The 12763-nt window shown below is 44.8% G+C and overlaps 1 protein-coding gene across 9 annotated transcripts in view; it reads right to left on the reverse strand.

Moving 5' to 3' along the window:
• The window catches only part of LOC124144149 (pleckstrin homology domain-containing family D member 1-like), an 88326-nt gene that overhangs the window by 23877 nt on the left and 51686 nt on the right, over positions 1-12763 (reverse strand). For all 9 annotated transcript variants that reach the window (XM_046513412.2, XM_046513403.2, XM_046513446.2 and 6 more), the window contains exons 5-11: positions 7655-7746; positions 7330-7382; positions 6081-6175; positions 5232-5325; positions 3942-4114; positions 3734-3824; positions 144-185 (exon numbers count right to left, since the gene is read on the reverse strand). In XM_046513412.2, coding sequence (XP_046369368.2) covers positions 144-185; positions 3734-3824; positions 3942-4114; positions 5232-5325; positions 6081-6175; positions 7330-7382; positions 7655-7746 — 640 coding nt within the window. The remainder of the gene's footprint in view (positions 1-143; positions 186-3733; positions 3825-3941; positions 4115-5231; positions 5326-6080; positions 6176-7329; positions 7383-7654; positions 7747-12763) is intronic.

The raw sequence follows: 12763 nt of genomic DNA on the forward strand, positions 1-12763 counted from the left end.
ATAAGTTGACGTCTGCTCATTGTGATGTAACTCAATAAGTATAGGATGAAGTACAGTCGGAGCATCTTAGAAACAATGTAACAATCACCTTTTTACTTTTAGAAACACCTGCACACATCGCTGTATGAGATGGAGTTACTCACCCTGAGTTCTTTCTCTGTAATCTCTTTCTGTGTGACAAGGTCCTGCAAGCAAACAGAGGCATCAGTCGGGACTCCTTGGTGCAGTGACCGTGGAAACCACTACCCACTGGGTGAGTTGGTGTGTGGCTTAGAGGATGCGTGAGTTGGTTGGTGGCTTAGAGTGAGTGAGTTAAAATGTAACGTCACATCGGCATTATTTCAGCCATTTAGGAGTGGCTTAGAGGATGGGTGAGTTGGTTGGTGGCTTAGTGGATGGGTGAGTTGGTTGGTGGATGAGTGGATGGGTGAGTTGGTTGGTGGCTTCGTTGAGGGGTGAGGTGGTGGGTGGCTTAGTGGATGGGTGAGTTGGTTGGTGGATGAGTGGATGGGTGAGTTGATTGGTGGCTTCGTGGAGGGGTGAGGTGGTGGGTGGCTTGGTGGATGGGTGAGTTGGTTGGTGGATGAGTGGATGGGTGAGTTGGTTGGTGGCTTCGTGGAGGGGTGAGGTGGTGGGTGGCTAAGTGGATGGGTGAGTTGGTTGGTGGATGAGTGGATGGGTGAGTTGGTTGGTGGCTTCGTGGAGGGGTGAGGTGGTGGGTGGCTTAGTGGATGGGTGAGTGGGTTGGTGGATGAGTGGATGGGTGAGTTGGTTGGTGGCTTCGTGGAGGGGTGAGGTGGTGGGTGGCTTATTTAATGGGTGAGTTGGTTGGTGGCTTCGTGGAGGGGTGAGGTGGTGGGTGGCTTAGTGGAGGGGTTAGGTGGTGGGTGGCTTAGTGGATGGGTGAGTTGGTTGGTGGATGAGTGGATGGGTGAGTTGGTTGATGGCTTCGTGGAGGGGTGAGGTGGCGGGTGGCTTAGTGGATGGGTGAGTTGGATGGTGGATGAGTGGATGGGTGAGTTGGTTGGTGGCTTAGTGGAGGGGTGAGGTGGTGGGTGGCTTAGTGGATGGGTGAGTTGGTGGGTGGCTTAAAGGATGGGTGAGTTGGTGATTGGCTTAGTGGATGAGTGAGGTAGTGGGTGGCTTAATGGATTGGTGAGGTGGTGGGTGGCTTAGTGGAAGGGTGAGTTAGTGGTGAGTTGATGGCCAAGTGAGTTAATGGTGGTAGTCAACAAGAGCACAAATCAACAGGAATGGTGATGAAGAATCATCATTAGAGGCAAATCTAGGATGTCAACTCACACCCAGTGAGTCCTGTCATGGCCAAGGGAGGCACCCCTGCACAGCATACTTAAACCACTAGGCAACACTATCGCCATAACACACACCCAGAGAGTCCTGTCATGGCCAAGGGAGACACCCCTGCACAGCATACTAAGACCACTTGGCAACACTATCTCCATAACACACACAGTGAGTCCTGTCATGGCCAAGGGAGGCACCCCTGCACAGCATACTAAGACCACTTGGCAACACTATCTCCATAACACATCCAGAGAGTCCTGTCATGGCCAAGGGAGGCACCCCTGCACAGCATACTTAGACCACTTGGCAACACTATCTCCATAACACACACAGTGAGTCCTGTCATGGCCAAGGGAGGCACCCCTGCACAGCATACTTAGACCACTTGGCAACACTATCTCCATAACACACACAGTGAGTCCTGTCATGGCCAAGGGAGGCACCCCTGCACAGCATACTTAAACCACTAGGCAACACTATCGCCATAACACACACCCAGAGAGTCCTGTCATGGCCAAGGGAGACACCCCTGCACAGCATACTAAGACCACTTGGCAACACTATCTCCATAACACACACAGTGAGTCCTGTCATGGCCAAGGGAGGCACCCCTGCACAGCATACTAAGACCACTTGGCAACACTATCTCCATAACACATCCAGAGAGTCCTGTCATGGCCAAGGGAGGCACCCCTGCACAGCATACTTAGACCACTTGGCAACACTATCTCCATAACACACACAGTGAGTCCTGTCATGGCCAAGGGAGGCACCCCTGCACAGCATACTTAGACCACTTGGCAACACTATCTCCATAACACACACAGTGAGTCCTGTCATGGCCAAGGGAGGCACCCCTGCACAGCATACTTAGACCACATGGCAACACTATCTCCATAACACAAACACAGTGAGTCCTGTCATGGCCAAGGGAGGCACCCCTGCACAGCATACTTAGACCACATGGCAACCCTATCTCCATAACACACACAGTGAGTCCTGTCATGGCCAAGGGAGGCACCCCTGCACAGCACACTTAGACCACATGGCAACACTATCTCCATAACACACACACAGTGAGTCCTGTCATGGCCAAGGGAGGCACCCCTGCACAGCATACTAAGACCACTTGGCAACACTATCTCCATAACACACACAGTGAGTCCTGTCATGGCCAAGGGAGGCACCCCTGCACAGCATACTTAGACCACTTGGCAACACTATCTCCATAACACACACAGTGAGTCCTGTCATGGCCAAGGGAGGCACCCCTGCACAGCATACTAAGACCACTTGGCAACACTATCTCCATAACACACACAGTGAGTCCTGTCATGGCCAAGGGAGGCACCCCTGCACAGCATACTTAGACCACTTGGCAACACTATCTCCATAACACACACAGTGAGTCCTGTCATGGCCAAGGGAGGCACCCCTGCACAGCATACTTAGACCACTTGGCAACACTATCTCCATAACACACACAGTGAGTCCTGTCATGGCCAAGGGATGCACCCCTGCACAGCACACTTAGACCACTTGGCAACACTATCTCCATAACACACACAGTGAGTCCTGTCATGGCCAAGGGAGGCACCCCTGCACAGCATACTTAGACCACATGCCAACCCTATCCCCATAACACACACACAGTGAGTCCTGTCATGGCCAAGGGAGGCACCCCTGCACAGCATACTTAGACCACATGGCAACATTCTCTCCATAACACACACACACAGTGAGTCCTGTCATGGCCAAGGGAGACACCCCTGCACAGCACACTTAGACCACTTGGCAACACTATCTCCATAACACACACCCAGTGAGTCCTGTCATGGCGGAGGGAGGCACCCCTGCACAGCATACTTAGAACACTTGGCAACACTATCTCCATAACACACACACAGAGAGTCCTGTCATGGCGGAGGGAGGCACCCCTGCACAGCATACTTAGACCACATGGCAACCCTATCTCCATAACACACACAGTGAGTCCTGTCATGGCCAGGGGAGGCACCCCTGCACAGCATACTTAGACCACTTGGCAACACTATCTCCATAACACACACAGTGAGTCCTGTCATGGCCAAGGGAGGCAACCCTGCACAGCATACTTAGACCACTTGGCAACACTATCGCCATAACACACACAGTGAGTCCTGTCATGGCCAAGGGAGGCACCCCTGCACAGCATACTTAGACCACTTGGCAACACTATCGCCATAACACACAGTGAGTCCTGCCATGGCCAAGGGAGGCACCCCTGCACAGCATACTTAGACCACATGGCAACCCTATCTCCATAACACACACAGTGAGTCCTGTCATGGCCAAGGGAGGCACCCCTGCACAGCATACTAAGACCACATGCCAACCCTATACCCATAACTGAAAGGGGTTGTCTCAGATTGTCAAATGTTTCTATTACCTTTATTGTAGACTGCAGCTCCTGTGCATGTTCACTGAAGTTCTGCTTCTCTTCCTCCAACTGTGAGGCTTTTTCTTCATTTTCTTTTAACCTGAAAAAGGAGGACATATTCTATTAGCAGTTTAAATCCATAATCATAAAAGTCAATGAGTCAAATGATACTTAAAAATACCCAATCCCAATAGTTCTGATAAGCATCCTGACTCACCTAGATTCAGCCTCTGCCTTTTCCTTCAGTAATGAATCAGTCTTCATCTCGATCTCCTTCAGTTTGGAGCTGAGCTCTGTGGTGGCCTGTGAGAGGTCATTCTTCTCCTTGGAGGCCACTTGTTCCTTGTGCTTCATCTCGCTTTCCACTCTTTCCTTTTCCATGGCAAGTCCCTGAAATATCCACATACATGTGACTATGCTTGTCATAAGAGGCGACTAATGGGATCAGGTGGTCTGGCTCACTGACTTGGTTGATGCATGTCATTGTATCCCTATTGCCTGGATCACAATGTCAATCACTGGACTGTCTGGTCCAGACTGGATTATTTACAGACCGCCGTCATATAGCTGGAATATTGCTGAGTGCAGCGTCAAACAACAAACAAACAAACAACATGCAAGGTATTGCTCCTTGGTTCTGTAGTGGGGACACCCGGCCATGGTTCTCCCCAAGCATCGTTATGGGGCACCGTAGCTCACCTGACTTGTTTTTTAGAGGGAATGACTGACTGATTTTTGTAAGAAATAAACCCTAGTTTATTTTAATATAAACGCCAATGCCATGGCATCTGTTTTAGTGTCCATTAATGTAAGTCAAGGGGAGACAATCCAGACTGTCAATTGCTGATTATGCTGTAAGCGGTATTTGTTTTTTATTGTTGCAAGGGACACGTCACAGGCGCCAAACGTAACACGCAAACTACATGTTGTTCAGGAATTTGGTGAATTTTCTCAGTCTGTTTGTTTGACTGACTGATTTTTATGCCACTTTTAGAAATATTCCCCCAATACCAAGGTAGGGGACACCAGAAATGGGCTTCACACATTGTACCCATGTGGTGAATGGTATCCGCGCCCTTGGCATGATGAGCGAATGCTTTATCCACTATGCTACCCTACCGCCTGTTGTTAGATATTTGCATAAAACATTCTATAGGTCACATTCATACTATCTTTCTTCACAACAGCAATGCAGGGGTCATTTAGGAGATATAAAAAGTATGCATAGCTATAAGTATTGTGAACTGTTGAACTATCAACAGCTATTTTGAAGGTTGTAAGTCCTAGAAATAATGTTATACATAAACCTAAACATGTTTACTGTAAACCCAATCTTTCCCCAAGACCTTTATACATGGACAAGCAATGGGCAGAAACAATAATGATCTTATGTGGACGCTACACTGGACACATATACGACAATTCAGTTTTTGTGTGCAACTTCCAAAGACACCATTGGACCATTGAGCAAAAGAGTGAAGAATGGCAAAAAGAAAAAAGGCAGTACCTGTAGCTGGTCATACTGTGTTTTGAGTGTCTCGGAGAGCTGCTGGCGGTCATCGTCCAACATCCGCATCGTGTCCACAGTCTCCTCCAGCTCACTGCAGACATGGAGATACAGGCACAGATAGAGACGTGCACACACATAATGTCTGCCATTTTATAGAATCACATTTACAGAGTTATCTCCCTTGAACTGATTCAATAGAATGATCCATGGCTTGGCTGGCTAAATACAATCCTTATTCCTCATACAGGATATTTACGATCCCAAAACCTCCAGACCCTCCCTGATATCTTGCCATACCCTCCCTGATATCTTGCCATACCCTCCCTGATATCTTGCCATACCCTCCTTAATATCTTGCCATACCCACCCTGATATCTTGCCATACCCACCCTGATATCTTGCCATACCCACCCTGATATCTTGCCATACCCTCCTTAATATCTTGCCATACCCTCCCTGATATCTTGCCATACCCACCCTGATATCTTGCCATACCCACCCTGATATCTTGCCATACCCTCCTTAATATCTTGCCATACCCACCCTGATATCTTGCCATACCCACCCTGATATCTTGCCATACCCACCCTGATATCTTGCCATACCCACCCTGATATCTTGCCACACCCTCCCTGATATCTTGCCACACCCTCCCTGATATCTTGCCATACCCACCCTGATATCTTGCCATACCCACCCTGATATCTTGCCATACCCACCCTGATATCTTGCCACACCCTCCCTGATATCTTGCCACACCCTCCCTGATATCTTGCCATAGCCTCCCTGATATCTTGCCATACCCTCCCTGATATCTTGCCACACCCTCCCTGATATCCCACTCACTCTCGGATCTTTTCATACTCCTCCCTGATATCCTGAGTGAACTTCTCCAGTTTCTGCCTCTCCTTCTCCAGTTCCTGGTTGATTCTCTCCAACTCCTACAACACAGCAACGTGGTCAACTATGCAAGGTTATCATGTACAGAAAGGGAAGCAGATATAATTGGACGTCTCACTACATGTAAACAGTTTTACTTATGTGATCAGCAGAATTTACTCAAAATTCTACCACGAAATGGATAAATTCTGGATCCTGATTGATCAATCAGAAGTTTCAAATCACAGTAACCACTAGTGACTGAAACAGCTGGTTTGAAATCCTCTTAACATCAATCTATTGCCAAAATGAAATGTCGCTCCGCAATAGCGATTGAGTAGGGCTGTGTTTAGCCGAGGATACTGTACAGCAGTATACTGCGATACTTAGGTCTGTACTGTGATATGTACTGCAGTGTACTGCCATAAACATTTTAATGTTTGTGTTTGTTTGTTGTTTAATGCCACACTCAGCAATATTCCAGCTATATGACAGTGGTCTGTAAATAATCGAGTCTGGTCCAGACAATCCAGTGATTGACATCATGAGCATCGATCCACACAATTGGGATACAATGACATACATCAACCAATTCAGCAAGCCTGAACACCCAATGCTGTTAGTCACCTTTTATGACAAGCATAGTCGCCTTTTACGACAAGCATAGTCGCCTTTTACAGCAAGCATGGGTTGCTGAAGACCTATTCTACTCCGGAATCTTCATGGTTCTAAACATTTTAATGAGTTATGCAGCTTGAAGATGTAACCAAGTTATTGTCGGCAGCGATGATGTGAAAATGCTGATGATGCAACATTTTGGGCCATCATTACTGGGTGTATTAACTATGTTAAAGTTGAAGCTAAAGTTGAAGGAACAAGGGCATAAGTGAGCGTAGCTCACTAATACCCCCGACACGCCTAGTGTGTCAGTAGTTTCAAATTAAATAATGGATAGGGTTAGGGTTTGAAAAATTCAAGAAAATTAAGAAAAAACATTTTTTTTTCTTTTGACTGACCCCTCTATATGGCACACATTATATGTACTAAGTTTGAGATGAATCCACTGAATAGTTTAAGAGAAATCGCATGGACAAAGTTTTCGGACGGACGGACGGACGGACGGACGGACGGACGAACAGATGAACGGAACCTTGGTATAACTATATACCACCGACCTAAAAGGTCAGGGGGAATAATATAAGTTTTCCCTTCCTACCTCTGCTCTTTCTCGCTCTTCTGACAAAGCACACACTTCACTCTGAAGGCGATCTGAAATAAAAACATTGAAATACTTATGGACTGATTAGTACACCAATTCAATCTCCCGTACAACAGATACAGTCCTGTGACTACATTACTGTTCCAAGCAGATGTGGAGGGATTGTTTATTCTATACGACAGATGGGGAAAGGATTAGATCTGATGCGGATGGACAGAGACACACATTTATAAGATGGTACTTCAAGATTATGTGCACATGTTCCTATTACGTTTTACAGCAATGCGTCATTAAGGTGTGTGACACTGGCAGTAATCCTCACCAAAGTAGTCTTGTTTCTCCCTTGCCATCTGCAGCCCCTGGTTCTCCAGCTGGCGAATCATCTCCTCCCCGAGGGTGTGGTTCTTCCATGTCCTGCAACATCAACACCACCATCAACATCAACACCACCAACAACATCATCAACATCAACACCACCATCAACATCAATACCACCAACATCAACACCATCATCAACATCAACATCAATACCACCAACATCAACACCATCATCAACATCAACACCACCAACAACATCAACACCACCATCAACATCAACATCAATACCACCAGCAACATCACAACTATCAACATCATCACCAAAATCAGCATCCTCATCATCGTCAACATAATCCTCACCACCATTAACATCACAACTATCAACATCAACATCAACATCATCATCAACATCATCATCACCACCGCCAACATGTGCACCATTGTCAACATCATCAACATAAACATCATCATCATCACAACCATCAACATCATCACCATAACGATCACCACCATCATCATCATCAACATCATCACCACCGTCAACATGTGCACCATTGTCAACATCATCATCAACATAAACATCCTCATCATCATCATCACAACCATCAACATCATCAGCATAACAATCACCACCATCATTATCATCTCCCAACACCATCACAACGAAAATTACAAAATCAACAACCACCATCATCACAACCACTATCAACATAATCATCATCATCATCTGAACCAATATCACTACCGTACTTCATCAATGCGTAACTAGTGGTAGATCTATGTCCTAATTACAATTTAAACGGGTACAAATATATCCCATTTCTACCCATCAAAACAAAAATCACACTATTCATCCTCATTGTGCAGCCTTCAATGATATCACTCCTCCACAATCACTTCATTCTAGAAACAACAATAAATTCTTCATTCATTACAGTGAAATTGTACTTTAAGCTGTGACATCTTGTTGATTCAAGTGTTTCTGTTTCAATGTTACCACGAGATCTTCCATATCCCCAGACATGATATATGGTGTGTCATCACACAGGATCAATACTATGTTCCCAACTGTCTGGAAGGTTTCCCATGTATGTGTGAAGTCTGTGTGAAGTCTGTGTGAAGTCTGTGTGAAGTCTGTGTTAAGTCAGCAACACCCATACTGAGGAGGCAGCAGAAAAGTTGCATGATCACACTGAATACCCCCTGAGAGTTGGTCCACCCTGGTCTTGTTTGTTTGTTGTTTAACCCCACAGGAATATTCCCGCTATGTGACAGCAGTCTGTAATCAATGGAGTCTGGACCAGACACTTCAGTGATTGATGTTATGAGCATCGATCCAGGCAATAGGGATACAATGACATGCGTCAACCAAGTCAGCGAGCCAGACCACCTGATCCCATCAGTCGCCTCTTACGACAAGCATAGTCGCCTTTTATGACAAGGAAGGGTTGCTGAAGACCAATTCTACCCTGGATCTTCACAGTTGGTCCTCCCTGGTAGTCACCGGTTCATGTACTACTGGACAGTGGCGTAGCTGAGTGGTTAAGGCAGTAGCTTGTTATGCAGAAAACCCAGGTTCACTCCCCAAATGGGATCAATATGTGAGGCCCATTTGTGGTGCCATTTTAGTTTTACACATGAGTGAGTGAGTGAGTGAGTGAGTTTCGTTTAATGCAGTTTTTAACAGTTTTCCAGTTATAACGCGGCGTGTCAGCTTAATGTGGGAGGAAAGCCCGAAGTGATGCAGGTCTCAAACGTTTACCACTTCGGTGAAACCCACGAGCACGGGTATGGTGCTGACAAACCTAGAAACATAATCGGGGCGAACCGGGATTCGAACCCACAATCATAGGTTTCTGACGTGCCCAAGAGATGCAACTCTGCACAGAGAATCGCGGCGCCTTAGACGACTGGGCCACCCGTGCCCACGTTTTACACATGAGACAAGACATGAGCACAAGGTTGTGGAGCACAGTGTTCCTTTAAGAACGTTCACTGACTCTAAGGCTAATTTATTTCTGTTATCTCCATGCCATACAGGTACTTCCTGGATTGAAGGCTCCTGTTGTCAAGAACAAAAAGCATGATAAGAATCAGAAGACACTGGAATACCAAATGGACTGTACTCTGCACAGAGAACTGTGGCTCTTATGACAGAATCTGTCCTTAAACTGCCTAAATATTTTCACAAGCAATAAGGTCCTACGCCAGATAGCCATGACATTGCACTTCCATTGTGAGGACGTTAATCTTCCATTGACCACATACCCTGACATACAAAACAATAAAATATGTTCAGGGCTTTACCTTGGGCTTGACAGGAGTGAGTGAATTGAGTTTAACGCCGCTTTTAACAGTATTCCAGTTATATCGCGGCGTGTCAGCTTAATGTGGGAGGAAAGCCCGAAGTGATGCGGGTCTCAGACGTTTACCACTTCGGTGAAACCCACGAGCACGGGTATGGTGCTGACAAACCTAGAAACATAATCGGGGCGAATCGGGATTCGAAACCACAATCATAGGTTTCTGGCGCGTCCAAAGGGACGCAACTCTGCACAGCGAATCGTGGCGCCTTAGACGACAGGGCCACCTGCGCCCCCGGGCTAGACAAGAGGTTCGGGAACACTCAATAATTCATTTCAAGGATTCTTACAGGAAATATGACATTCCTGTAACATTAGGTTTGTTTGTTGTTTAACGCCACACTCAGCTATATCCCAGCTATATGACGACGGTCTGTAAATAATCAAGTCTGGACCAAACAATCCAGTGATTGACATCATGCGCATCAATCAACGCAATTGGGAAACGATGACATGTATCAACCAAGTCAGTGAGCCTGACCACCCAATCCCGTTAGTCGCCTCTTATGACAAACATTCACCTTTCACGGCATGCATGGGTTGCTGAAGACCTATTCTACCCCGGAACTTTGCGGGTGTCCCGTACTTTAAGATTTGATTATTACTTCAATTACAGGACCTTCATATTTCCTATTATTAAAAAATGGTTCAATGAATACTACTATGCCTTGGGATGCGCTATATGATATTTTCTGTTTCCATTCTTTACACTTGTGCATAGTGGCTGCACATTCCTGAGTCGTGTTAAACCCTGTAGAGTCAAAGTAAGTCACTCCTAGAAACATCATGATATAATGTACAACTTTAACATATTCCATGAACCAAGTAACATGTCAAATGTTTCTGCATTATATTCATTGTGTTCAACATCAAATTTCCCTTACAAATACAATAGTTCACATATTATGCATGTCTAAACTAAAGCAGGTCTGATTTAGAAAATGATGTTTTCATTATAGGACATCAGCGTAAGAAATTGGCACTAGTTCTGTAGTCCTTGCCAAACTGCCCAAAAGTTCAGGTATCATAAGGACTAGTAGAAATTTGCCATTATTAAGGGTTTTGCTATATGTTATCATTATAAGGACTAGTGGACTACAAATGTTAGTTTCTATAGCTGGACATGAACACATGAACTGGGATAATAACTAGTTCTCCTACGTAAAGCGGCTAACAGAAAAAGGAAGTGAAATAAAAGGTTAACAAGGGGAATCACATGAACACATGAACTGGAATAATAACTAGTTCTCCTACGCAAAGCGGCTAACAGAAACAGGAAGTGAAATGAAAAGTTAACAAGGGGATTCACATTCACAACAGATAAGGAAATGACAGACACTTTCTAATCAAACATGACACATAAGAACCTGCTATATCATAATTTACCACCTTACATACAACCACAAAATACATCCTGCTCTGAAGAGTATCAATGACTTGCTTAATAGGCCCTGGAAATAAACAAGACTTCGCTTCCAAAATCTAGTGACCTGTGACTGAGTATCTTGCGCCATGTTATTAATTGTACACTATGACAGGAAAACCTGTTTTCTTTCATTCCATATAACATAAGGCATGTTCTATTTATCACGATTGTGTGAAACAAATCTCATTTAGTCAATGGTAATGTCAGTCATATTTAACACAGTTTATACTTATTTGTTATAAACCTCTTGGCTCCATATCTTTCAATAAAATTCAGAAACAATATTGGATAGTTTGAAAAAAATTGGCAAATGTCAGCTCGTCTGTAAATCAGTAAATATCAAATGCACACAATACGAATTACCATATTCGACATAATAAGCGCCCAGGGCACTCTCAAAATTATGAATAGGGGGCTCTTCTTAGAATATCATTTTGGTGGGAAAAAAAACCGAGTTGAAAGATAAATTTTGTGGTTTATGGCTGACAGCCTGAAAGGTTTATGTTCGACAGATATATTTTTCCAAAATTAACTTCCCCATAATTAAGGGTGCATAAAACACACGAGTGTGTTTAATACGGGAATAAATAAGTCTTGTATACATTGATCAATTGGAAGGGGTGCTAATTGGGATTGTTCGTTAGCCAATATATTAGCAAATATTGCCGTGGGCGCCTATTAGAGGGGGGGCGCTTATTACGTCGAATACGGTAATACTTGGTAATACTTATACAGCTACTTACATGGCCATTGTTCCGCTGACCTTTAAAGACATTGGGATGTGAAATAGTGCTCTTTGTGCAGCTTGCTTGCAGTACTGGCTGTCTATACGTCCTGCATTTGTATTCGGGTATTGAGCAATGTGTCGCAATCTTTATCCACATTATCTCAATAATTATGCTTTACTTTCTGAGCATCTAACACACTTCAATGACATGGATCATTGGTCCGAGGCAGAGCCTCAGTAAAAAGTTTGAATATTTCCAACTGTGGCATTAAAGTAGGACATGGCGCTAACAAGTTTGATTTAAGTTTTGTAAATTAACGCCTTGTCTGTCTGCTACCTCAATGTTTATTATGCATATTAGCTGAGGTAGGGTACCTTGTGGTTAAAGCGTTTGCTTGTCACACCGAAAAGCCAGGTTTGATCCCCCGCATGTGTACAATGTGTGAAGCCCATTTGTGTCCTCCACAATGATATTGCTGGAATATTACCCAAAGTGGCGTAAAACCATACTCACTCACTGTTATGTACATTAATGTATGCATTAGTTAAGGATTACGTCAATAACTCAGACACAGTCAGTTTTACACACGCTAGAAA

This window comes from Haliotis rufescens, unplaced genomic scaffold (genome assembly GCF_023055435.1).
Source record: "Haliotis rufescens isolate VD_foot unplaced genomic scaffold, xgHalRufe1.0.p SCAF_82, whole genome shotgun sequence".
Taxonomy (NCBI): Eukaryota; Metazoa; Mollusca; class Gastropoda; order Lepetellida; family Haliotidae; genus Haliotis; species Haliotis rufescens.